Source organism: Coregonus clupeaformis, chromosome 39 (assembly GCF_020615455.1).
Source record: "Coregonus clupeaformis isolate EN_2021a chromosome 39, ASM2061545v1, whole genome shotgun sequence".
NCBI classification, from domain to species: Eukaryota; Metazoa; Chordata; class Actinopteri; order Salmoniformes; family Salmonidae; genus Coregonus; species Coregonus clupeaformis.
In genome coordinates, this window is record NC_059230.1 from 1,472,926 (window position 1) to 1,500,696 (window position 27,771).

The 27,771-nt window shown below is 44.1% G+C and overlaps 1 protein-coding gene across 5 annotated transcripts; it reads left to right on the forward strand.

The window, feature by feature from the left end:
• Window positions 1-238: 238 nt before the first annotated feature.
• LOC121554720 (CD99 antigen-like protein 2) lies at window positions 239-27,455 on the forward strand. Of its 5 annotated transcripts, none has more exons than XM_041868427.2 (12): window positions 239-606; window positions 9,519-9,584; window positions 12,181-12,225; window positions 14,231-14,320; window positions 15,753-15,851; window positions 17,493-17,570; window positions 22,883-22,939; window positions 23,923-23,994; window positions 24,287-24,331; window positions 24,439-24,558; window positions 24,702-24,767; window positions 26,794-27,455. In XM_041868427.2, the coding sequence occupies exons 1-12, from the start codon at window positions 549-551 to the stop codon at window positions 26,853-26,855; spliced, it is 858 nt and encodes a 285-aa protein (XP_041724361.1). In that variant the 5' UTR covers window positions 239-548; the 3' UTR covers window positions 26,856-27,455. The 5 variants fall into 5 exon arrangements, with proteins under 5 accessions (XP_041724361.1, XP_041724362.1, XP_041724364.1 ...); XM_041868428.2 differs by having other exon boundaries at window positions 12,184-12,225; XM_041868430.2 differs by lacking the exon at window positions 15,753-15,851.
• The last annotated feature ends 316 nt before the right edge of the window (window positions 27,456-27,771 follow it).

The window sequence follows — 27,771 nt, forward strand, 5'->3', positions numbered from 1 at the left end:
CCATTCTGTCTGCCTAATAGCTGTAGGCTAATGAAAGTTCAACATCATGCATTGTCTATTAGCCTACACACCCTTACTCAGATCAAGCCTACAGGCCAGTTCTGAATATCCAATATGGCATCATCATAGGCCTTTTTCACCATTGGAATAGAGAATAACGGGATTTAAATCACCACTGTGTCTCTCTGTCTGTTGTCTGTAAAAACGGAAAGGATCCGCCCTACACCGCCACTGTAATGTGATTCTCGCTGTAGAGGCTGCGCCTACCTACCGCTCTCTCGCTTCTCCACAGGCGCACAGCCGCACCACTCTCATTCTCACTGCAGACTTTCCGTTCAGTTGCAGCCAACTGTTCGCCACTGTCGCACAGGCGCCGCCAAACAAAGATTTTTTAGGATCAAAGTAGCGCTTTCAAGCGGCTCAACGCCCAACAAATCGCTACATTGTAGCAAGCAGGCAGCGAGAGAAGACTATAAGTCGTTTTTATCGTTAGTGTAACGGTATTTTAAACCAGTATCGATACAACGCCGGAACGACGAATCTCAAACATGGGGAAATGTTCGGCGTGGTCGCTCTTTCTAGTAGTCTCGCTGCTAGCTATGAAAGGTAAGTGTTTCGCCCAACCCCTCTCTCAATTCAATTCTAAGGCCTCTCTCTCTCTTTCTTCTTTGTTGTGGTTCACGCTATTGCCTAGTTCATCAGTGTTTTGTTTCCTCGGTCAATTTTTTTTTTTTTTTAGAGGTATTCCTTTATTCTACAACGAATAACGGTACACGGGCGGCAGCAAGCCGCTGCATAGATTACAATGGATACCTATTACGTCTACATACTGACACTACAGATGTGTTAGCCTAACAACCTAACCCAGTCATGCCAAAAAGTAGCCTAGCCTACATGTGTCAGGTTTGGACCTAGTCATATTGACCAGCCAGTCTGGCTGCGAACTGATGTTCCATATGTTCGATTCCACAATCCAAATTGATCTCTTTCTATCACACATTTAGATGTGAATTCTAATGATACAAGACGAAGCTTTATATATATATATAGATGTGGGATAAAACACGTTCCCTGAGATGCTAATGTCTTTGCAGTCTAGTCACATATCAGTGCCGGTAGACTATTTTTACATTTTAGCAGACGAGCGACTTACAGTAGTGAGTGCATACATTTTCATACTTTCTTTTTTTCTTTCGTACTGGTACCCCGTGGGATTCGAACCCATAACCCTGGAGTCTCATGCGCGCTACCAACTGAGCCACACGGGACCAGAATATTAGGACATCATGTTATCAGACATACATCCTATAGCAGACACAGTAAGATATTATATTCATGATTGATATAGGCTAGGTGTTATTTAGGGGTTATATAGATGTATTTAAATGGGTAAAGTAATCTTTGTTTATCACAAATGATAAGCATGAATTAAAGAAAGAGCTATGCTATACTGATGATAATTGTCTAAAAATAATTTACAGCCTATGGTTTTAATTTGTGGTGGATCACTTAGACTATACACATAAGAGAGTATGGGTGTTATTGACTGAATGGTTATATTATGAGGTCTGGTTCAGTGAGTCGAGGGTCTTTATTTAATTATCTTCGAAGGGTCGCTCTTTCGTTCTCTCCATGGCAGGTGCAGGTTGAAACCTCCAGGGTGCCAGTTTCCTCCCTTCGCACATGCGCACACTGAGCGTGTCATTTTAAGACCATGAGGACATGTCTAGTCCTCGAGTCCCTATTCTGTTCTGTTCACATTATTACTGCTTCAATGACCTGACCGCATGTTTACAGTTCAGTCTGTCGGCCCTGACACCCCTCATAGATTAGTGCACACTTGGCAAATTTTAGCTGGAGGGGTTTGGATTTTGGGATGAGGGGATGAAGGAGGAGGAAAGGAGGTGGAGGGAGGAAAGGAGAGGGGTGAAGCCTCAGCTGCAGTCTTTTCTTTGGGAAAGGGGGATGAGGGGTGTGTGTGGGAAGGAGAGAGGAGGGGTGTGTGTGGGCAGCATGCAAGCTTTTAGGTTGTGTGTGTGTGAGCTTTATTTTGGGGTTACATTACACCCTGCCACACCCTTAATGAAATGTAATGAGATCAGTCCCCAGACAGGATGCAGACAGGACCATGTGGGGGTCGTCATTGAACAGAGAAATCGATTATTTATTCACTTTGATACACAGCAGCTGAGGATCCATGCAGGAACCGTCTATACCGTCTCTATAGAGATGACTGTTCATGTTGGGAATTCAATATTGACATGATAAATTATATCTAGCTAATTTACTCCTTTGGTGTAGAAAGTAATTAGTTGCTATGAGCAACATATATACATGTGGAAAAGGAAAACCTCACTCACTGGTGATAGGCTAATCTTTTGGGGGTGTTTTCCCAGACAGATTAAGCCTAGTAGGGGGCAAAACAGCATACTCAATGGAGAATCTCCATCTAAAGTTATTAGGAAAAGGAAACCGCCCCTTCAAGTTTAATTTCTTAAAACAGAAACAGGAGTCAAATGGACAAGCCTTCATCAGTATTGGGGGAACAATGGACATGCATTCATACAGACTTGTTATTTTTCCAAGATCCATACATGATAGTCAAAAAGTGGTTGATCAGAAGTCACATGGTTGGTCTGGGGTCATCATGTGACCGAGAGGGAGGGACAAGGGGCTGTTTCCCCTATTCTGCAGGGGAGGGAAGGTGCAAAGACAAAGACAGGCTGGGCATATGGTGACAGGCTGGGTATATGGTGACAGGCTGGGTATATGGTGACAGGCTGGGTATATGGTGACAGGCTGGGTATATGGTGACAGGCTGGGTATATGGTGACAGGCTGGGCATATGGTGACAGGCTGGGTATATGGTGACAGGCTGGGCATATGGTGACAGGCTGGGTATATGGTGACAGGCTGGGTATATGGTGACAGGCCGAGTGCACGGTGACAGGCTGGGTATATGGTGACAGGCTGGGTATATGGTGACAGGCCGGGTGCACGGTGACAGGCTGGGTATATGGTGACAGGCTGGGTATATGGTGACAGGCTGGGTATATGGTGACAGGCCGGGTGCACGGTGACAGGCTGGGCATATGGTGACAGGCTGGGTATATGGTGACAGGCTGGGTATATGGTGACAGGCTGGGTATATGGTGACAGGCCGGGTATATGGTGACAGGCCGGGTATATGGTGACAGGCCGGGCATATGGTGACAGGCTGGGTATATGGTGACAGGCCGGGTATATGGTGACAGGCTGGGTATATGGTGACAGGCTGGGTATATGGTGACAGGCCGGGTATATGGTGACAGGCTGGGTATATGGTGACAGGCTGGGTATATGGTGACAGGCCGGGTGCACGGTGACAGGCTGGGTATATGGTGACAGGCTGGGTATATGGTGACAGGCCGGGTGCACGGTGACAGGCCGGGTGCACGGTGACAGGCTGGGTATATGGTGACAGGCTGGGTATATGGTGACAGGCCGGGTATATGGTGACAGGCCGGGTGCACGGTGACAAGGCCGGGTGCACGGTGACAGGCTAAGTAGCAATAGTTATACCAGGCGTAATATAGCAATAGTAATGATCTTCCCCAAACTTGAAACTCACACGCTGCTTATGTATGCCAGTTAGGCTCTATACCCCTTGTAAAGCGGATGAATGTGCTTAATTTTAAGAAGTTATTTGGCCACTTTAGTTGTGATACAAACCTTATCAAAACATATAGGCCTATGGGCTAGGCTACATGAGGTGTGCCACTATGATTTGAACAAGTAAAAAACCAAGGCTTTGTTTCTTGCCTTAAGCTGGGCATCATTCACAAGTCATAATATATCATTCACAAGTGCTAGGCTAATATTGTCACCCATCACACTATTCTTGATTTAATCTTGTCTTTACATATACTAAATAATATATGTGTGACATTTGTTTTGATTTAGAATGGACCATTATCATGCACCTGTCTCGAAACAGGGGCAGTGGGAAAAATACAATATAATCTCTGCACTTAAATAGCGAATGGAGGACGCTTTTCCTGTGGTTAATTTTCATGCCAGCCAAGTAGGCTATACTCCTGTTGTAAAGGTAAGCAATGTGCTTAATATTTTCTTAATATTAGGAAAGTTGAGAAATAAATATAGTAGGCGTAGCCTATAGGAAGCTTGATGGGATCCTCCTCTTTTTATTAGAGGCCATCACTATGTTTTCTCGCGCAATTTCATCGCCTATAGAAATGTTGGGCAACATGGGCTCTCATGAAGTGTTTGATTAGATTTTCGATTACATTTGCATTGATGTCAGAGTGATTACCATTACCTGTTCACCCATGACTGCATGGCCAGGCACGACTCCAACACCATCATTAAGTTTGCCGACGACACAACAGTGGTAGGCCTGATCACCGACAACGATGAGACAGCCTATAGGGAGGAGGTCAGAGACCTGGCCGTGTGGTGCCAGGATAACAACCTCTCCCTCAACGTGACCAAGACAAAGGAGATGATTGTGGACTACAGGAAAAAAAAGAGGACTGAGCACGCCCCCATTCTCATCGACGGGGCTGTAGTGGAACAGGTTGAGAGCTTCAAGTTCCTTGGTGTCCACATCACCAACAAACTATCATGGTCCAAACACACCAAGACAGTCGTGAAGAGGGCACGACAAAGCCTATTCCCCCTCAGGAGACTGAAAAGATTTGGCATGGGTCCTCAGATCCTCAAAAAATTCTACAGCTGCACCATCGAGAGCATCCTGACCGGTTGCATCACCGCCTGGTATGGCAACTGCTTGGCCTCCGATCGCAAGGCACTACGGAGGGTAGTGCGTACGGCCCAGTACATCACTGGGGCCAAGCTTCTTGCCATCCAGGACCTCTATACATTTACATTTACATTTTAGTCATTTAGCAGATGCTCTAATCCAGAGCGACTTACAGTTAGTGAATACATATATATATATATTTTTTATACTGGCCCCCCGTGGGAAATGAACCCACAACCCTGGCGTTGCAAACACCATGCTCTATCAACTGAGCTACATCCCTGCCGGCCATTCCCTCCCCTACCCTGGACGACGCTGGGCCAATTGTGCGCCGCCCATGAGTCTCCCGGTCGCGGCCGGCTGCGACAGAGCCTGGATTCGAACCAGGATCTCTAGTGGCACAGTTAGCACTGCGATGCAGTGCCTTAGACCACTCTGACACCCAGGCGGTGTCAGAGGAAGGCCCTCAAAATTGTCAAAGACTCCAGCCACCCTAGTCATAGACTGTTCTCTCTGCTACCGCACGGCAAGCGGTACTGGAGTGCCAAGTCTAGGTCCAAAAGACTTCTCAACAGCTTCTACCCCCAAGCCACTACTCCCGAGTGGCGCAGTGGTCTAAGGCACTGCATCGCAGTGCTAGCTGTGCCACTAGAGATCCTGGTTCGAATCCAGGCTCTGTTGTAGCCGGCCGCGACCGGGAGACCCATGGGGCGGCGCACAATTGGCCCAGCGTCGTCCAGGGTAGGGGAGGGAATGGCCGGCAGGGATGTAGCTCGATTGGTAGAGCATGGTGTTTGCAACGCCAGGGTTGTGGGTTCGATTCCCACGGGGGGGCCAGTATGAAAAATATAAAATAATGTATGCACTAACTGTAAGTCGCTCTGGATAAGAGCGTCTGCTAAATGACTAAAATGTAAATAAGACTCCTGAACAGCTAATCATGGCTACCCAGACTATTTGCACTGCCCCCCCACCCCATCCTTTTACGCTGCTGCTACTCTGTTAATTATTTATGCATAGTCACTTTAACTCTACCCACATGTACATATTACTTCAACTACCTCAACTAGCCGGTGCCCCCGCACATTGACTCTGCACCGGTACCCCCCTGTATATATAGCCTCCCTACTGTTATTTTATTTTACTTCTGCTCTTTTTTTCTCAACACTTCTTTTGTTGTTGTTTTATTTTTACTTTTTTGTTAAAAATAAATGCACTGTTGGTTAAGGGCTGTAAGTAAGCATTTCACTGTAATGTCTGCACCTGTTGTATTCGGCGCATGTGGCCAATAAAATTTGATTTGATTAGAGGGACAATAGAATGCTGAGTACCAGGCAGTTAGCAAGTTTGGTAGGCTACTAATGACCATGAGCAGCATCAGAGCTTGGAGAAGCCTAATTACCGTGATTAAACGGTCACATGGAATTTGAGTGCCTTCATGACTGGTGACCGCTGGTGTGGCGGTAATACGGTCACCGCAACAGCCCTATCTGTGTCTACTTCCCCTTTGACGACGTTCACCTTTCAGTGTGTGAGTGTGCGTGTGCTGGGATAGTTCCTTTCTCAGACACGTGTAGAATGCTGCTCTCTGACCCTTGGAGCTAACATTAGACACAGGATGCTGCCTTAGACTGATGTGAATTTCACAAGCAAACTCATGAAATGGCAGTCATTGTTATTATTAAGATGGGTGTCTGATACATAATGATAATGATCAAAAGTGTCTCCTCTAATCGTAAGTAGGTCATTCATTTGTCTTATTAGGGGGGAAGGGGGGGATGCTAAACTGTCTTTAGATCAGTGTCTAGGTAAGGACAACTTCCTACTAAAGATAACCTTTAACCCCCCCTAATGATAATGAGACTACGCAGGTTTTATCTACCTAATGATAATGAGACTACTCAGGTTTTATCTACCTAATGATAATGAGACTACGCAGGTTTTATCTACCCAATGATAATGAGACTACTCAGGTTTTATCTACCTAATGATAATGAGACTACTCAGGTTTTATCTACCTAATGATAATGAGACTACTCAGGTTTTATCTACCTAATGATAATGAGACTACTCAGGTTTTATCTACCCAATGATAATGAGGCACAGGTTGCAAGTCTGGCACAATTATTTAATTGGAGGGAAAAAATACCCCTTGTAGGCCATTAGATCTATCATTATCACTCATTGTGAGGAGACTTGAAAAAACTTGAAAAAGAGACGTGTATGTGTGCGTGCGCATGTGTGCGTTGCTGTATGGACACAATAGCGCTTCTGTCCCATGTGCTTGAGGAATGCAAGGAGTCTTTGTTGACATCTTGATATGACAGCAACCACTGCATTCGTCACTACACTGGAACGTGGATCATGGAAAGGATTGAAGAAGGGTTGGTTGGCAGCAGACCTAGGTTCAAATACTATTTGAAATCTTTCAATTACTTTTAGCATTTGTGGCAGGGCTTAAACTATTACAGACTACAAAGGGAAGCACAGCCGCGAGCTTCCCAGTGACATGAGCCTACCAGAGGAGCTAAATTACTTCTATGCTCGCATCGAGGCAAGCAACACTGAAGCATGCATGAGAGCATCAGCTGTTCCGGATGACTATGTGATCAAGTTCTCTGTAGCCGATGTGAGTAAGACCTTTAAACAGGTCAACATTCACAAGGCCGCAGGGCCAGACGGATTACCAGGACGTGTACTCCGAGCATGCGCTGACAAACTGGCAAGTGTCTTCACTGACATTTTAAACATGTCTCTGACTGAGTCTGTAATACCAACATGTTTCAAGCAGACCACCATAGTCCCTGTGCCCAAGAACACTAAGATAACCTGCCTAAATGACTACCAACCCGTAGCACTCACGTCTGTAGCCATGAAGTGCTTTGAAAGGCTGGTCATGGCTCACATCAACACCATTATCCCAGAAACCCTAGACCCACTCCAATTTGCATACCGCCCCAACAGATCCACAGATGATGCAATCTCTATTGCACTCCACACTGCCCTTTCCCACCTGGACAAGAGGAACACCTATGTGAGAATGCTATTCATTGACTACAGCTCAGCTTTCAACACCATAGTGCCCTCAAAGCTCATCACTAAGCTAAGGACCCTGGGACTAAACACCTCCCTCTGTAACTGGATCCTGGACTTCCTTACGGGCCGCCCCCAGGTGGTAAGGGTAGGTAACAGCACATCTGCCACACTGATCCTCAACACGGGGGCCCCTCAGGGGTGCGTGCTCAGTCCCCTCCTGTACTCCCTGTTCACCCATGACTGCATGGCCAGGCACGACTCCAACACCATCATTAAGTTTGCCGACGACACAACAGTGGTAGGACTGATCACAGACAATGATGAGACAGCCTATAGGGAGGAGGTCAGAGCTGGCCGTGTGGCGCCAGGATAACAACCTCTCCCTCAACAAGCTCAAGACAAAGGAGATGATTGTGGACTACAGGAAAAAAAAAAAGAGGACTGAGCACGCCCCCATTCTCATCGACAGGGCTGTAGTGGAACAGGTTGAGAGCTTCAAGTTCCTTGGTGTCCACATCACCAACAAACTATCATGGTCCAAACACACCAAGACAGTCGTGAAAAGGGCACGACAAAGCCTATTCCCCCTCAGGAGACTGAAAAGATTTGGCATGGGTCCTCAGATCCTCAAAGTTCTACAGCTGCACCATCGAGAGCATCCTGACTGGTTGCATCACCGCCTGGTATGGCAACTGTTCGGCCTCCGACCGCAAGGCACTACAGAGGGTAGTGCGTACGGCCCAGTACATCACTGGGGCCAAGCTTCCTGCCATCCAGGACCTCTATACCAGGCGGTGTCAGAGGAAGGCCCTAAAAATTATCAAAGACTCCAGCCACCCTAGTCAGACTGTTCTCTCTGCTACCGCATGGCAAGCGGTACCGGAGCGCCAAGTCTAGGTCCAAAAGGCTTCTTAACAGCTTCTACCCCCAAGCCATAAGACTCCTGAACAGCTAATCAAATGGCTACCCGGACTATTTGCATTGCCCCCCCCCCCCCCACCCCCTACCCCCCTCTTTTACGCTGCTGCTACTCTGTTTATTATTTATGCATAGTCACTTTAACTCTACCCACATGCACATATTACCTCAATTACCTCTACTAACCAGTGCCTCTGCACATTGACTCTGTACCGGTACCCCCTGTATATTTACATTTACATTTTAGTCATTTAGCAGACGCTCTTATCCAGAGCGACTTACAGTTAGTGAATACATATATATATTTTTATTTTATTTTTATACTGGCCCCCCCCTGGGAAACGAACCCACAACACTGGCGTTGCAAACGCCATGCTCTATCAACTGAGCTACATCCCTGCCGGCCATTCCCTCCCCTACCCTGGACGACGCTGGGCCAATTGTGCGCCGCCCATGAGTCTCCCGTTCGCGGCCGGCTGCGACAGAGCCTGGATTCGAACCAGGATCTCTAGTGGCACAGTTAGCACTGCGATGCAGTGCCTTAGACCGTATATAACCTCCCTACTGTTATTTCATTTTACTGCTGCTCTTTAATTATTTGCTATAAATTTTTTTCTTAAACTGCATTGTTTGTTATGGGTTTGTAAGTAAGCATTTCACTGTAATGTCTACACCTGTTGTATTCGGCGCATGTGGCAAATAACATTTGATTTGATTTGAGCATCTTCTTCTTCTCCTTCTTCTCCTTCTCCTTCTCCTTCTCCTCCTCCTTCTCCTCCTCCTTCTCCTCCTCCTCCTCCAGCTCTGTCCCAGAATGAAGGTGGCTTTGACCTGTCTGATGCCTTGGATGGCGATGTCTCTAAAACACGTAAGTACAGAAAGACAGTCAGACTGTAAAATACACAATATTCATATACTTGAGACTTACTACTGCAGTATCTACTATATGAAATCATACATCTCTACCATGAATTCATGGACAATGGATTCATGTACAGTGCCTTCAGAAAGTATTCACACCCCTTGACTTTTTTCCAAATGTTGTTGTGTTACAGCCTGAATTTAAAATGTATTAAATTGAGATTTATTTTGTCACTGGCCTACACACAATACCACGTAATGTCAAAGTGGAATTATGTTTTTAGAATGTTTTTAACAAATTAAAATGAAAAGCAGAAATGTCTTGAGTCAAGTCACATAAAAAGTTGCATGGACTCACTCTGTGTGCAATAGTAGTTTAACATGATTTTTGAATGACTACCTCATCTCTGTACCCCACACATATAATTATCTGTAAGGTCCCTCAGTTAAGCACTGAATTTCAAACAGACTCAACCACAAAGACCAGGGAGGTCTTCCAATGCCTCACAGAAAAGTGCATGGATCTCCCTTCCATGTTATATAGCGCAAGTGAAGAGCAGACCTGGTTTAAAAAACAACACCTCACGGCACAATGCCTCTCCCCCATGTGACCTACTTGTTGTGTGTATGTACTGACATGTATGTGTAACTGATAGATACACACACACACACACACACACACTAAATGTTAATGTTTTAAAATGTATGTAAATTGTAAAGTCTTTTTTTTTGTCTGTAATGTATTTTTTCGTTAAGTTTCGGACCCCAGTAAGACCAGCAGTCTGCTAATGGGGATCCTAATAAATAAAATAAAATCAAACCTATTGGTAGATGGGTAAAAAAAAAAGAAGCAGACATTTAATATCCCTTTGAGCATGGTGAAGTTATTAATTACACTTTGGATGGTGTATCAATACACCCAATCACTACAACGATACAGGCGTCCTTCCTAACTCAGCTGCCGGAGAGGAAGGAAACCGCTCAGGGATTTTACCATGAGGCCAATGGTGACTTTAAAACAGTTAGAGGTTTTATGACCGTGATAGGAGAAAACTGAGGATGGATCAACAATGTTGTAGTTACTCCACAATAGTAACCTAATTGACAGAGTGAAAAGAAGGAAGCCTGTACAGAATAAAATATTCCAAAACATGCATCCTGATTACAATAAGGTACTAAAGTATTATTGTACTTGAACATGAACATCAAGGCTTTTAGAAATACTTTTGTAACCCTTTCCAGCTTTATGCAAGTCAACAATTCTTAATCTTAGGTCTTCTGAGATCTCTTTTCTTCGAGGCATGGTTCACATCAGGCAACGCTTCTTGTGAATAGCAAACTCAAATTCTGTGTGTTTTATTATAGGGCAGGGCAGCTCTAACCAACATCTACAATCTCGTCTCATTGATTGGACTCCAGGTTAGCTGACTCCTGACTCCAATGAGCTTTTGGAGAAGGCATTAGCCTAGGGGTTCACATACTTTTTCCAACCGACATTGTGAATATTTAAATGATGTATTCAATATAGACAAGAAAAGTACAATAATTTGTGTGTTATTAGTTTAAGCATACTGTGTGTGTCTATTGTTGTGACTTAGATGAAGATCAAATCACATTTTATGACCAATTCATGCAGAAATCCAGGTAATTCCAAAGGGTTCATGTACTTTTTCTTGCCACTGTGTTTTATTTTGCATACATATTTACAAATGTTATAATTTGTCTTCCACTTTCACATTAGAGTATTTTGTGTAGATTGTTGACCAAAAAAAAGACAATTAAATCCATGTTAATCCCACTTTGTAACACGACAGAATGTGGAAAAAGTCAAGGGGTGTGAATACTTTCTGAAGGCACTGTATGCTATTATCTGACAATGTGTTTCTGGTCCCTGAGTATGAAGTCTTCTGACTACTAATTTAGTTACATTCTGACTGTGTTGATGTAGCTATATTCCGTATGACATTTTTCAGACAATATATTTGTATACGCTGGCTATGAAGTCGTTCATTTAAAAAAAGTCCCAAAATTGCGGTACCAATTGCAGATTGTAGCTTTAATGCACTGTCTGACTGCATGTTTTATATTAATTCATATCATCATTCTGACTATGTATTGATGTAGCTACATTCTGTATGATGATGTTCTTCTCTTCTCTTGTTCTCTAATCTTCTTCTCTTGTTGTTCTCTTCTTCTCTTGTTGTTCTCTTCTCTTCTCCTCTTCTCTTGTTGTTCTCTTCTCCTCTTGTTGTTCTCTTCTCCTCGTCTCTTGTTGTTCTCTTCTCTTGTTGTTCTCTTGTTGCTCTCTTCTCTTCTCTTGTTGTTCTCTTGTTCTCTTGTTGTTCTCTTCTCTTCTCTTCTTCTCTTGTTGTTCTCTTCTCTTCTCTTCTCCTCTTCTCTTGTTGTTCTCTTCTCTTCTCTTCTCTTCTCTTCTCCTCTTCTCTTGTTGTTCTCTTCTCTTCTCCTCTTCTCTTGTTGTTCTCTTCTCTTCTCCTCTTCTCTTGTTGTTCTCTTCTCTTCTTCTCTTGTTGTTCTCTTCTCTTGTTCTCCACTTCTTCTCTTGTTCACTTCTCTTGTTTTCTTCTCTTGTTCTCTTCTCTCAGCAGCAGCAACCCCCAAACCCAAACCAGTAGAAGGGGCAGGAGAAGGTAAACGATCCCAGATTCACAGATCCATCTGGATATAGACTTTCTCTGCTATTGATTTATATCCGCCTGTGCTGTAGCGACAGTGCTCACATGAGTGAGCACAGGGGTCCTCATTTATTTACATATATTAAACTGGCAGGTATTTAAGCAGGTATTGACCACTTGAAAACCTACTAATAAAGATGTAGTGTATTTTCTGTTATTGATTATATCTAAGGTTCTAACATTAGCACAAGGCACAGGAGGTTGGTGGCACCTTAATTGGGGAGGACGGGCTCGTGGTAATGGCTGGAGCGGAATCAGTGCAATGGTATCAAATACCATCACATGGTTTCCATGTGTTTGATGCCATTCCATTTGCTCCGCTCCGGCCATTATTATGAGCAGTTCTCCCCTCAGCAGCCTCCACTGGTGCATTGGATTTCCCCTTAAATCAGCATAAGTCAGATACTGTGTGTAGGCTTACTCTGTACTCTATACTGTAGCTATGCACTATAGGCCTACTTACCACATGCTTAAGCACAAGGCTGGTAAATCATCCACATCTCCTAAGCAGGTATTATGCATTAATAATGAGTATGTTATGAATGGGAATTGTCTTGAAGTGTCTCCAATCTAGGCCTAGTTTCAATCCGGACCGTGGAAGATCTGCTTATAGCGTACTTGACATTTAAAGGTCCCGGACAGTCATTCTGATTTCCATGTAAAATAGCCTTTTGAGTGTGACTAAAATATCACCCATAATATTTGTTTTGGATAGAAATGCTTGGCATGTCTCTTGTGAGACATGTGTTGTTCCATGCTGGCAGGTCAGCTAGCCAGTAACTAGCTAACACCAGACAGATGAAGACTTAGCTAGGTAGTAACTAGCTAACACCAGACAGATGAAGACTTAGCTAGCCAGTAACTAGCTAACACCAGACAGATGAAGACCTAGCTAGGCAGTAACTAGCTAACACCAGACAGATGAAGACCTAGCTAGCCAGTAACTAGCTAACACCAGACACAGATGAAGACCTAGCTAGCCAGTAACTAGCTAACACCAGACAGATGAAGACCTAGCTAGGCAGTAACTAGCTAACACCAGACACAGATGAAGACCTAGCTAGGCAGTAACTAGCTAACACCAGACAGATGAAGACCTAGCTAGCCAGTAACTAGCTAACACCAGACAGATGAAGACCTAGCTAGGCAGTAACTAGCTAACACCAGACACAGATGAAGACCTAGCTAGGCAGCAACTAGCTAACACCAGACAGATGAAGACCTAGCTAGGCAGCAACAAGCTAACACCAGACACAGATGAAAGGCGAGACATACACTGAGTGTACAAAACATTAAGAACACCTTCCTAATATTGAGTTGGTTTTCTTGCTGGGGAACGTAACAAAATGATGAAATATTATTCAATTTAATTAAAAACTGTTCATTACCTTTTTAAAGGTAACTTCCGATTGAGCCGACATATGCAGCGTTTACCGCAAACGCTGTCCCCGGCGAATGTGGGAACATTGCCTTTCAATGTAAATAGCGCTATAACGCGGCTCTTCCACGGTCTGGATTGAGTCTAACCCTCGTTTGACTGTACTGACCTCAGCCATTGTGATGATGTTCCTCATGTGCTCATTGTGACGATGTTCCTCATGTGCTCATTGTGACGATGTTCCTCATGTGCTCATTGTGACGATGTTTCTCGTGCTCATTGTGACGATGTTCCTCATTTGCTCATTGTGACGATGTTCCTCATGTGCTCATTGTGACGATGTTCCTCATGTGCTCATTGTGATGATGTTCCTCATATGCTCATTGTGGCGATGTTCCTCATGTGCTCATTGTGGCGATGTTCCTCATGTGCTCATTGTGGCGATGTTCCTCATATGCTCATTGTGGCGATGTTCCTCATATGCTCATTGTGGCGATGTTCCTCATGTGCTCATTGTGGCGATGTTCCTCGTGCTCATTGTGGCGATGTTCCTCGTGCTCATTGTGATGATGTTCCTGTCAGAGTTCTTTGGAGAAGATGAGAAGATCACCACCACCAATGTTCCTCCTAAAGCCCCAGCCACTAAGGCCCCGCCACACAAGCCCAAGCCAGGTGAGATCGCATACACACACACCCTAAGGCTCCTCCTAAAGCCACAGCCACTAAGGCCCCGCTCAAGCCCAAACCAGAGGAGACATGAGGGAAGAAACCACCATAGCATACAGGCTTTCTAATCAGACACTTTACACTTAATAAGTGAATGGAGAAATGCCTACTTGCTAAAGTTATGTCTGCTACTATATACTACTACTAGCTACCATACTAAGACCGGTACTATATACTACTAGCTAAGATACTAAGACTGCTACTATATACTATTACTAACTACCATACTAAGACTGCTACTATATACTGCTAAATACCATACTAAGACTGCTACTATATACTACTAACTACCATACTAAAATTGCTACTCTACTAAACCAGCATGCATGAAGTCTCTTGTTTATTCGAGGCTTTTACCCAAAGTGCCAGGGGATGTACTTAGCAATGAAATGGCTACAGTAGACAGACCCAGTTTGCTTGTCAATAGATCATGATTCTCAGCTAAATGCAGTCTGAGGTTTGACTTGGCTGGAACAGCCTTAACCCAGTTGATGGGTAAACTATTGACGACATAGTCTAGACAATGCTTAAGATGGATCACTACACTAACATCTTTTGAGAACCACTACTGTGATACCATGGTACCATCAACACATGTATGTCTGTACCTCTCTTGTGAAACATGCCGTCCCTTATTTGGTTGGTCAGTCTTGCCCTTGCACACCTTGCCTATGTTGTGGTATTAACGTGTATGTCAATTGTAGTCAGCCTACTATTCTTATCCTGCGTGTGTCTGTGCGTGTGTCTGTGTGTGTGTCTGTGCGTGTGTCTGTGTGTGTGTCTGTGTGTGTGTCTGTGCGTGTGTCTGTGTGTGTGTCTGTGCGTGTGTCTGTGTGTGTGTCTGTGTGTGTGTCTGTGCGTGTGTCTGTGTGTGTGTCTGTGCGTGTGTCTGTGTGTGTGTCTGTGCGTGTGTCTGTGTGTGTGTCTGTGCGTGTGTCTGTGTGTGTGTCTGTGCGTGTCCGTGCGCGTGTCCGTGCGCCCTGAACCTCACATGCACCTCTACTTTAGTGCTGTATGTGATTCCATTAACCCTACTAGCTATCCCTAGAGAGATCACTACATTAACAGACCTGTACAGAATTTGTCTTAACCCTACTAATCTAAGGGCTGGATTCAATCCGGAGCGTGGAAGAACCACGTTATAGCGCAATTGAAATGTAAAGGTAATTTCTGATTGAGCCGACATCTGCAGCCTTTACTTTGAATGCAGTCACCGTGAACGCAAGAACATTGCCATTCAATTTCAATTATGCAATAGCGAATCTTCCTCACTCCGGATTTAATCTAGCCCTAAGCCTAGCATTAAGCTTAGCCTGGTTAAACCAGACTGAATGTTAACCAGGCTATACTAACCCCTGAGCACTCACTACACTAACAGATGAGATCCAGGCTGATTTTGACTTTGAGCCCAGCCCTCGCCCTGGCCTGCTGCCCCGCGCCACCAAGGGCCCCCACACCCCACCTAAGCCCCAGCCTGGTTGGTACTGCTCGCTTAACGAACAGACCTGGATTCAAATACTATTCAAAATGTTTCAAATGCTTTGAGCTTTTTCTGTAGCCTGCCTAGAGTGCCAGACATGTGCCGTTTAAAACAGGCAAGCTCAATCAAGCACAGATCAAGTATTTGAAATGATTTTGAAAAGTACTTGAACGCAGGTCTGTTAACAAACCATCCCCATTCCCCAGTTAGAACCACCATCCCGTTGTTGTCAAGTCTGTCCCAAATGGCACCATATTCCCTATATAGTGCACTACTTTTGCCCAGGGTCTATAGGGTAGTATGTAGTAAGTAGTGCACAATGTGGGGAATAGGGTGCCATTTCAGACGGTGCCTATCTATTAGTATCGATATATGCCCCTCCCCCCCATCATGTAGCTGCTCACCCATCTGCACTGCTGGTCGAAGGACTAGCGCTGCGTTGGAGTGACGTACGGCTCCTGTCAGAAGACAATTCCTATGTCCCTTCAATCTAAAACAGAGGTGTAGATATACAGAGTCTGGCAAACTCTGTTTGAGATTGTATTGTTTTAATGGTCGGCCATTTTGACACCAGATGTTCCATGCATTAAAATTAGAAAGCAGATTAGAAGGTTAATGTCATGGAATGTTTAGAACCAACATGGAGGCTAGTTTGCCAAACTCTCTATATTGAATAGCTCTGATGTAAACTAGCTTCCTTGTTCCTGGTATCTGCTTTCTCTCATGACCATTGATCTGATTGGACTGGACAGATGACAACTCCTATTGGTTAAAATGGAGGAGAGGAGAAAAGGAAGCCAGTGAAGATTATTGGGACACGGTCCACGTCTATACATTCACACACATTGTAGTGATATCTTGCCTGCGTCAATGACATCCTGTGTACCATGCCATTGTAGACACTGTGGGTACGCTCACCATGTTGTTTACATGTTGTGTCTGTCTGTTGCCACACGTTGTGTGTGTGTGTGTGTGTGTGTCGTGTTGTGTCTGCATCTCATCATCTCTGTTGGTTTTTTTAGCCACAGAATGCTGTCATCTTCTTGAATTCAACCAAGTGACCCAACAAATGGACAGTGTGACCTTTGAATGACCTTTCGACATTCGGTATTTATTGAGTACCAAAATAGAGTAGATGTGAGTGCTACCTGAATGTCTTCCACACGTTATAGTTTAGCAGATGTTTTCTCAACTGTGTGGCTACTGGAAGCTCGTCTTCATTTGTGTTCATGTTTGTCTGTATGTATTTATGTATCTGTACAATGTATGGAGAAACTGATACTGAACACCAGGGGTACTCCACTCTTACCACTACGAGGTCCGGAGTCTGCTGGTTTTCTGTTCTACCTGATCATGAATTGCACACACCTGGTGTCCCAGGTCTAAATCAGTCCCTGATTAGAGGGAACTGGCTTACAGGTCCAGAGTTGAGTTTGAGGCCAGTAGACATGAAGTTTCCATGTATAGAATGTATCTCTTCACAGATACGGTATATTGTGACTACGCTGTTTGGTTTTCCTCCTGGTTGAGGCATGTTAGATATACTGTAGATTCCATCAATCCCATTTTTCTTGCCCGACTCACCATTGAACTTTTACCCCTGATCTTTGACCTCTGGCCTGTGACCTCTCCCTGCAGCCTCTGAGTTTGACCTGAGTGATGCTCTGGATCCCAACAACGACATTGGAGGGAAGGACAAGAACAAGGGACAAGCAGGTTATTGTTTATTTTGTTATTATTTATGTACAGTGGCTTGCGAAAGTATTCACCCCCCTTGGCATTTTTCCTATTTTGTTGCCTTACAACCTGGAATTAAAATTGATTTTTTGGGGGGGGTTTGTATAATTTGATTTACACAACATGCCTACCACTTTGAAGATGAAAAATATGTTTTATTGTGAAACAAACAAGAAATAAGACGAGAACTTGAGCGTGCATAACTATTCACCCCCCCCCCCAAAGTCAATACTTTCTATAGCCACCTTTTGCAGCAATTACAGCTACAAGTCTCTTGGGGAATGTCTCTATAAGCTTGGCACATCTAGCCACTGAGATTTTTGCCCATTCTTCAAGGTTAAACTGCTCCAGCTCCTTCAAGTTGGATGGGTTCCGCTGGTGTACAGCAATCTTTAAGTCATACCACAGATTCTCAATTGGATTGAGGTCTGGGCTTTGACTTGGCCATTCCAAGACATTTAAATGTTACCCCTTAAACCACACAAGTGTTGCTTTAGCAGTATGCTTAGGGTCATTGTCCTGCTGGAAGGTGAACCTCCGTCCCAGTCTCAAATCTCTTGAAGACTGAAACAGGTTTCCCATAAGAATTTCCCTGTATTTAGCGCCATCCATCATTCCTTCAATTCTGACCAGTTTCCCAGTCCCTGCCGATGGAAAAACATCCCCACAGCATGCTGCCACCACCATGCTTCACTGTGGGGATGGTGTTCTCGGGGTGATGAGAGGTGTTGGGTTTGCGCCAGACATAGCGTTTTCCTTGATGGCCAAAAAGCTCAATTTTAATCTGACCAGAGTATCTTCTTCCATATGTTTGGGGAGTCTCCCACATGCCTTTTTGCTTATTTTTTTTCTGGCCACTCTTCCGTAAAGCCCAGGTCTGTGGAGTGTACGGCTTAAAGTGGTCCTATGGACAGATACTCCAATCTCCGCTGTGGAGCTTTGCAGCTCCTTCAGGGTTATCTTTAGTCTCTTTGTTGCCTCTCTGATTAATGCCCTCCTTGCCTGGTCCGTGAGTTTTGGTGGGCGGCCCTCTCTTGGCAGGTTTGTTGTGGTGCCATATTCTTCCCATTTTTTAATAATGGATTTAATGGTGCTCCGTGGGATGTTCAAAGTTTCAGATATTTTTGTATAACCCAACCCTGATCTGTACTTCTCCACAACTTTGTCCCTGACCTGTTTGAAGAGCTCCTTGGTCTTCATGGTGCCGCTTGCTTGGTGGTGCCCCTTGCTTAGTGGTGTTGCAGACTCTGGGGCCTTTCAGAACAGGTGTATATATACTGAGATCATGTGACACTTAGATTGCACACAGGACTTTATTTAACTAATTGTGTGACTTCTGAAGGTAATTGGTTGCACCAGATCTTATTTAGGGGCTTCATAGCAAAGGGGGTGAATACATACAGTGGGGAAAAAAAGTATTTAGTCAGCCACCAATTGTGCAAGTTCTCCCACTTAAAAATATGAGAGAGGCCTGTAATTTTCATCATAGGTACACGTCAACTATGACAAACAAATTGAGAAAAGAAAATCCAGAAAATCACATTGTAGGATTTTTAATGAATTTATTTGCAGATTATGGTGGAAAATAAGTATTTGGTCACCTACAAACAAGCAAGATTTCTGGCTCTCACAGACCTGTAACTTCTTCTTTAAGAGGCTCCTCTGTCCTCCACTCGTTACCTGTATTAATGGCACCTGTTTGAACTTGTTATCAGTATAAAAGACACCTGTCCACAACCTCAAACAGTCACACTCCAAACTCCACTATGGCCAAGACCAAAGAGCTGTCAAAGGACACCAGAAACAAAATTGTAGACCTGCACCAGGCTGGGAAGACTGAATCTGCAATAGGTAAGCAGCTTGGTTTGAAGAAATCAACTGTGGGAGCAATTATTAGGAAATGGAAGACATACAAGACCACTGATAATCTCCCTCGATCTGGGGCTCCACGCAAGATCTCACCCCGTGAGGTCAAAATGATCACAAGAACGGTGAGCAAAAATCCCAGAACCACACGGGGGGACCTAGTGAATGACCTGCAGAGAGCTGGGACCAAAGTAACAAAGCCTACCATCAGTAACACACTACGCCGCCAGGGACTCAAATCCTGCAGTGCCAGACGTGTCCCCCTGCTTAAGCCAGTACATGTCCAGGCCCGTCTGAAGTTTGCTAGAGTGCATTTGGATGATCCAGAAGAGGATTGGGAGAATGTCATATGGTCAGATGAAACCAAAATAGAACTTTTTGGTAAAAACTAAACTCGTCGTGTTTGGAGGACAAAGAATGCTGAGTTGCATCCAAAGAACACCATACCTACTGTGAAGCATGGGGGTGGAAACATCATGCTTTGGGGCAGTTTTTCTGCAAAGGGACCAGGACGACTGATCCGTGTAAAGAAAATAATGAATGGGGCCATGTATCGTGAGATTTTGAGTGAAAACCTCCTTCCATCAGCAAGGGCATTGAAGATGAAACGTGGCTCTTTCAGCATGACAATGATCCCAAACACACCGCCCGGGCAATGAAGGAGTGGCTTCGTAAGAATAATTTCAAGGTCCTGGAGTGGCCTAGCCAGTCTCCAGATCTCAACCCCATAGAAAATCTTTGGAGGGATTTGAAAGTCCGTGTTGCCCAGCGACAGCCCCAAAACATCACTGCTCTAGAGGAGATCTGCATGGAGGAATGGGCCAAAATACCAGCAACAGTGTGTGAAAACCTTGTGAAGACTTACAGAAAACGTTTGACCTGTGTCATTGCCAACAAAGGGTATATAACAAAGTATTGAGAAACTTTTGTTATTGACCAAATACTTATTTTCCACCATAATTTGCAAATAAATTCATAAAAAATCCTACAATGTGATTTTCTGGATTTTGTTTTCTCATTTTGTCTGTCATAGTTGACGTGTACCTATGATGAAAATTACAGGCCTCTCTCATCTTTTTAAGTGGGAGAACTTGCACAATTGGTGGCTGACTAAATACTTTTTTTCCCCACTGTACACACGCACCACTTTTCCGTTATTTTGTAGAATTCTTTGAAATAAGTAATTTTTTTCATTTCACTTCACCAATTTGGACTATTTTGTGTATGTCCATTACATGAAATCCAAATAAAAATCCATGTAAATTACAGGTTGTAATGCAACAAAATAGGAAAAATGCCAAGGGGGATGAATACTTTTGAAAGGCACTGTATGAATTACTTTTGTTCTTATTTTGTTTGTGTAGAGTACTATATGATGGCATAGTATGGCATTCAATAGTGTAGTGGTGTAGCCGGTTAGAATGTTGTTGTTGTAGTAGTAGTAGTAGTAGTAGTAGTAGTAGTAGGCTGTATTATTAGTATATTAGGGTTTGATAGTCTGTATACTATAGTCACAGTAGTAGTGTAGTATAATATTAGTAAATGAGGGTTTCATAGTCTGTATACTACAGGTACAGTAATGGTAAGGTAGAGTAGTAGTATAGTAATAATAGTATTTCAGGGTTTGATAGTCTGTTTACTATAGTCACAGTGGTAGTATAGCTGAGTGGTAGTATAGTATTAGTATATTAGGGTTTGATAGTCTGTATACTGCAGTAGTAGTAGTATAGTAGAGTTGTAGTACAGTAAGGGGGGAAAAAAGTATTTGATCCCCTGCTGATTTTGTACGTTTGCCCACTGACAAAGACATGATCAGTCTATAATTTTAATGGTAGGTTTATTTGAACAGTGAGAGACAGAATAACAACAACAAAAAAAACAGAAAAACGCATGTCAAAAATGTTATAAATTGATTTGCATTTTAATGAGGGAAATAAGTATTTGACCCCTCTGCAAAACATGACTTAGTACTTGGTGGCAAAACCCTTGTTGGCAATCACAGAGGTCAGACGTTTCTTGTAGTTGGCCACCAGGTTTGCACACATCTCAGGAGGGATTTTGTTCCACTCCTCTTTGCAGATCTTCTCCAAGTCATTAAGGTTTCGAGGCTGACGTTTGGCAACTCGAACCTTCAGCTCCCTCCACAGATTTTCTATGGGATTAAGGTCTGGAGACTGGCCAGGCCACTCCAGGACCTTAATGTGCTTCTTCTTGAGCCACTCCTTTGTTGCCTTGGCCATGTGTTTTGGGTCATTGTCATGCTGGAATACCCATCCACGACCCATTTTCAATGCCCTGGCTGAGGGAAGGAGGTTCTCACCCAAGATTTGATGGTACATGGCCCCGTCCATCGTCCCTTTGATGCGGTGAAGTTGTCCTGTCCCCTTAGCAGAAAAACACCCCCAAAGCATAATGTTTCCACCTCCATGTTTGACGGTGGGGATGGTGTTCTTGGGGTCATAGGCAGCATTCCTCCTCCTCCAAATACGGCGAGTTGAGTTGATGCCAAAGAGCTCCATTTTGGTCTCATCTGACCACAACACTTTCACCCAGTTCTCCTCTGAATCATTCAGATGTTCATTGGCAAACTTCAGACGGCCCTGTATATGTGCTTTCTTGAGCAGGGGGACCTTGCGGGCGCTGCAGGATTTCAGTCCTTCACGGCGTAGTGTGTTACCAATTGTTTTCTTGGTGACTATGGTCCCTGCTGCCTTGAGATCATTGACAAGATCCTCCCGTGTAGTTCTGGGCTGATTCCTCACCGTTCTCATGATCATTGCAACTCCACGAGGTGAGATCTTGCATGGAGCCCCAGGCCAAGGGAGATTGACAGTTATTTTGTGTTTCTTCCATTTGCGAATAATGGCACAAACTGTTGTCACCTTCTCACCAAGCTGCTTGGCGATGGTCTTGTAGCCCATTCCAGCCTTGTGTAGGTCTACAATCTTGTCCCTGACATCCTTGGAGAGCTCTTTGGTCTTGGCCATGGTGGAGAGTTTGGAATCTGATTGATTGCTTCTGTGGACAGGTGTCTTTTATACAGGTAACAAGCTGAGATTAGGAGCACTCCCTTTAAGAGTGTGCTCCTAATCTCAGCTCGTTACCTGTATAAAAGACACCTGGGAGCCAGAAATCTTTCTGATTGAGACGGGGTCAAATACTTATTTCCCTCATTAAAATGCAAATCAATTTATAAAATTTTTGACATGCGTTTTTCTGAATTTTTTTGTTGTTATTCTGTCTCTCACTGTTCAAATAAACCTACCATTAAAATTATAGACTGATCATTTCTTTGTCAGTGGGCAAACGTACAAAATCAGCAGGGGATCAAATACATTTTTCCCTCACTGTATATTATTCTCATAGTAACACTATATTAGCCCAGTATAGGATCAGAGGGTTGATGTGGTGTCATGTCTCGTCAGATAAAGGTATTGGAGGCGGGGGCAGGGGAGACCCCAACAACAGAGGAGGGAACGGGGGTAAGAACCCTGCCTGACCTACCTGGATAAACTAAACCCTGCCTTTCTACTGGGCTTTTAATATCCGATCTCTCTGTCCTTCTTTATGTCACTCTAACTTTTATGTCTGTCTGTCTCTCTCTCTTTGTCTCTAAAGGTCTCTCTCTCTCTGTCTCTCTCTCTCTCTCTCTCTCTCTCTCTCTCTCTCTCTCTCTCTCTCTCTCTCTCACCTACTGGGGAGCTATGGCTTGAACAATATTATTTGTCTTTTTACCTAAACATACAAACGAATTCATAGAAAGCAGTACGCTGGGTTAGTCTGATCAAATATAACAGTACATATGACATTCACTCTCACAGGATGGGTTGCCAAAAAGACCTAACTGAAAGCCACACCCCCAATAAGCCACTGTTTCTATGGCTATATGCACCATGCCACTGCCTATTTCATTTGTTCATTTATCACACAAGACAGTTCATAATCCAGTGCCTTTATCACAGTCAACACACCTATATTCTAGCTTTAATTATCTTTCAAAAATGTATAGAATTGCAGGAAATTTGCTTTAAAACAGCAACCTTTTCTCTCAGCCTCATGGTGTCCTGTGGGTGTACTGTGCACAAAGCATAACTGATGGTCTATATCCTCACTAACTTTCTCTAGAGGCCACTCTCGTTTCCTGCCAAAGAGGTCATAATATCTGGCAACTAACTGTGTCGCTCCCTCTGGATCTTGTCAAAGGCTAATCTTCTTTCTCCTCCCTGAATGACATCTGGCAACCCTGGTCCTTTTCTTTTTCCTTATTCTATCTTTACACTGGAGGACCAGCGCTTGTCCTCTATATACTGTGACTGACCCCCTCGTCTGCTGAACTTTCTCCACTTTCTGGAGACCTTCCTTTGGGGACGTTGGCTGTGTTTGAGCGGGGGCCGTCCCTGGCTTGGAGCCTGGTGTGTCAGGTTAGGGTTGCCAGTTAATGTTGATTCTATATCCCTATTCTTAGGTGGATCTTTCTCAGACGATGATCTGTTTGACGTTGGGAAAGACGACACCTACAACCCTGACAAAGGCAAAGGTAATGCATGATCTTAGATAGGGGAAATTATTAGATAAACAAACAAAAAAAGAGCTTGAAGACACTCTTCTTTGTTCAGACCTTTACCATTGCTTGTTTATTTTAATGATTCATTATTGAAGATACTCTGTTTAAATCCTACTTAAAGGTACATGTCTTGTTTTAATAGGACAAATAAATAAACAGTATTTACATCTGGGTAGCTAGTTAATATTCTCTATCAGGACACAGAGACCCTTATTAAATGCATTTACATTGATTGCACCTCACATCTTTCTATTTGTTCCTGTAGGTGGACGTGGTGGAAGCCAGTCTGCTGCTGATGACAACAACTATGGTATGACAACAACAACAATATTTTTATGAAACATTATGCATGGCCAAGATGTGTCTAATATTGATTATTGGCTATTGATTACACCCCTGTGTTACTCTGTGCTCCAGACACCGTGGCTGAGACCGGAACCATCGCCGGGATCATCAGTGCCATTGGCGTGGCGCTGGTTGGCATGGTTACCAGTTACGTCTCCTACCAGAAGAAGAAGTTCTGCTTCAGCATACAGCGTAAGAGACTAGCTGGGGTTATCGTAATATGTGATTTAGATATTGTGGTATAATGTGGATATGATTCTATATAATAATCTATAATCAGATAATAGTATCTAGATAAATTCTCAGATTTACCAGACTGTTGTGTCCTGTTACAGAGAGCCTGAATGCAGACCTGGTGAAGACTGATAACCCAGAGGCTGTGGTGGCCACAGAACCACAAGGTAACAACCTAATCACCCATAGAGGTCCTATCTACAGTGCATTCGGGAAAGTATTCAGACCCCTTGACTTTTTCCACATTTTGTTACAGCCTTATTCTAAAATGGATTAAATTGTTTTGTCCCCTTATCAATCTACACACAATACCCCATAATGACAAATAAAAAACAGATTTCTAGACATTTTTGCAAATTTATATATAAAAAATAAATAAATAAAACATTTACATAAGTATTCAGACCCTTTACTCAGTACTTTGTTGAAGTAACTTTGGCAGCTATTACAGCCTCAAGTCTTCTTGGGTATGACGCTACAAGCTTGGCACACCTGTATTTGGGGAGTTTCTCCCATTCTTCTCTGCAGATCCTCTCAAGCTCTGTCATGTTGGATGGGGAGCGTCACTGCACAGCTATTTTCAGGTCTCTCCAGAGGTGTTTGATCGGGTTCAAGTCCGGGCTCTGGCTGGGCGTTGTCTTGGCTGTGTGCTTAGGGTCGTTGTCCTGTTGGAAGGTGAACCTTCGCCCCAGTCTGAGGTCCTGAGCGCTCTGGAGCAGGTTTTTATCAAGGATCTCACTGTACTTTGCTCCGTTCATCTTTCCCTCGATCCTGACTAGTCTTCATGTCCCTGCCGCTGAAAAACATCCCCACAGCATGATGCTGCCACCACGATGCTTCACCGTAGGGATGGTGCCAGGTTTCCTCCAGACATGACGTTTGGCATTCAGGCCAAAGAGTTCAATCTTGGTTTCATCAGACCAGAGAATCTTGTTTCTCATGGTCTGAGAGTCCTTTAGGTGCCTTTTGGCAAACTCCAAGCGGGCTGTCATGTGCCTTTTACTGAGTGGCTTCCGTCTGGCAGCTCTACCATAAAGGCCTGATTGGTGGAGTGCTGCAGAGATGGTTGTCCTTCTGGAAAGTTCTCCCATCTCCACAGAGGAACTCTAGAGCTCTGTCAGCGTGACCATCGGTCAGTTTGGCGGGCGGCCAGCTCAAGGAAGGATCTTGGTGGTTCCAAACTTCTTCCATTTAAGAATGATGGAGGCCACTGTGTTCTTGGGGACCTTCAATGCTGCAGAAATGTTTTGGTACCCTTCCCCAGATCTGTGCCTTGACACAATCCTGTCTCGGAGCTAGTTTCATTTTTTTGTTGTATTCTTCCCCCCAATTTCGTGGTATCCAATAGGTAGTTACAGTCTTGTCCCATCGCTGCAACTCCTGTACGGACCAACACCCCTCTCCTCAAGGAATCCAAAGGAAAAGTAATCTCCACGACCAACACCCCTCTCCTCAAGGAATCCAAAGGAAAAGTAATCTCCACGACCAACGTCCCTCTCCTCAAGGAATCCAAAGGAAAAGTAATCTCCACGACCAACGTCCCTCTCCTCAAGGAATCCAAAGGAAAAGTAATCTCCACGACCAACGTCCCTCTCCTCAAGGAATCCAAAGGAAAAGTAATCTCCACGACCAACGTCCCTCTCCTCAAGGAATCCAAAGGAAAAGTAATCTCCACGACCAACGTCCCTCTCCTCAAGGAATCCAAAGGAAAAGTAATCTCCACGACCAACACCCCTCTCCTCAAGGAATCCATAGGAAAAGTAATCTCCACGACCAACGTCCCTCTCCTCAGGGAATCCATAGGAAAAGTAATCTCCACGACCAACGTCCCTCTCCTCAAGGAATCCAAAGGAAAAGTAATCTCCACGACCAACGTCCCTCTCCTCAGGGAATCCATAGGAAAAGTCATATCCACAACCAACACCTCGCTTCCCATGGAAAAGTCAACTTTGTGACAATGTGCAGCCTTTTGTAATTTACTTCAAATTAAGTGGATTTGATTAGAGTAGATGAAATGCCCTCCCATTGAAAATGGTGATAATGCTGACTCTAGTTGGAAAAGGTTTATGAAGGCATTATTAAGCTTTAGAAGTTGCAGTTTGTTTAAAGTGTGATCAGGTTTATTACTGTCAGTTTAATCTCTCTCTCTCTCTCTCTGTCTCTCTCTGTCTCTCTCATTCTCTCTCTCTACAGTTCAACAGACTCTTCTGGAGCCCCCCAATGCTGAGCCCCCTAGTGAGGAGAACACTGTCTAACATCCCCCTGCCCGGCCTCGTCCCCCAACCTACACACATACCTGCACACACACTCACACGAAGAGGGTGTGACGACACACACTTACATGCCCTCACCTTGGGGAATATCCCCCTCCACCTCATACACCTACACACACTAACCACTTTAGGAAGGTAGTCCCACCCCCCATCCCCGTTATACCTTGAGTTGTAGATAGATGGAGATCGGCAAACTGTCTGAAATGTAGAGTTCCACTGGCGGCCATGTTGACACCACCAAGTTCCATGTCATTCTAGAATCTCAATATCATTCTAGAGTCGGAATGGTATTGTGACATCACTACGGTTTGCCGACCTCTGTAGACCTACCCCTGCCAAACTGTGTACATATCATTTAATTTATTTTAACTGTTATAAACGCCACTAATATGCCTGTTTACAATTTGATTATGAAGGAGACAGTAGCCTGATCCTAGATCAGTTTGTATTTGACAATGATAGTCAGAGAATTTGCTATACTAAAGCACATACAGATCTGGGACCAGGCTTCCATCATGGTATTTCCTGAAAGATAGTATGGTATATAGTATAACCCACATCCCCCCCCCCCCCCCCACTCCATTCCCCCCCTTGTACGTACTGTATATCCCCCTCGTGATTTTCTACCATTTGAAAGCGTTTTGCAGTGGTTTCTTGCACAGGTTAATGTCTAGAAGCTGCATTTTTATCACCTGGTTGTCAGTCTGTTTGTGCTTTTTTGCCAACTCCTTGTCACTCATTGTAATGCCAGTCATATGTACGGCTTGACGATGATAGAAATGCAGTTGACAAAAGCACAACCAGATCTGGGAACCAGGCTAGCACTTTTAGTGTCAATTTTAGGATAATGATTTTTTTTTAATGAAGCGATGTTCATTTGAAGAACTCGATTACTTGC

What these genes read in the sequence shown, in the direction of transcription:
- LOC121554720 (XM_041868427.2), top strand. Translation starts at nt 549, where the DNA reads ATGGGGAAATGTTCGGCGTGGTCGCTCTTTCTAGTAGTCTCGCTGCTA. An exon ending in TGGCGATGTCTCTAAAACAC is followed by an intron (nt 9,585 to 12,180) that starts GTAAGTACAGAA and finishes CTCTTCTCTCAG; the next exon opens with CAGCAGCAACCCCCAAACCC. An exon ending in AGTAGAAGGGGCAGGAGAAG is followed by an intron (nt 12,226 to 14,230) that starts GTAAACGATCCC and finishes TGTTCCTGTCAG; the next exon opens with AGTTCTTTGGAGAAGATGAG.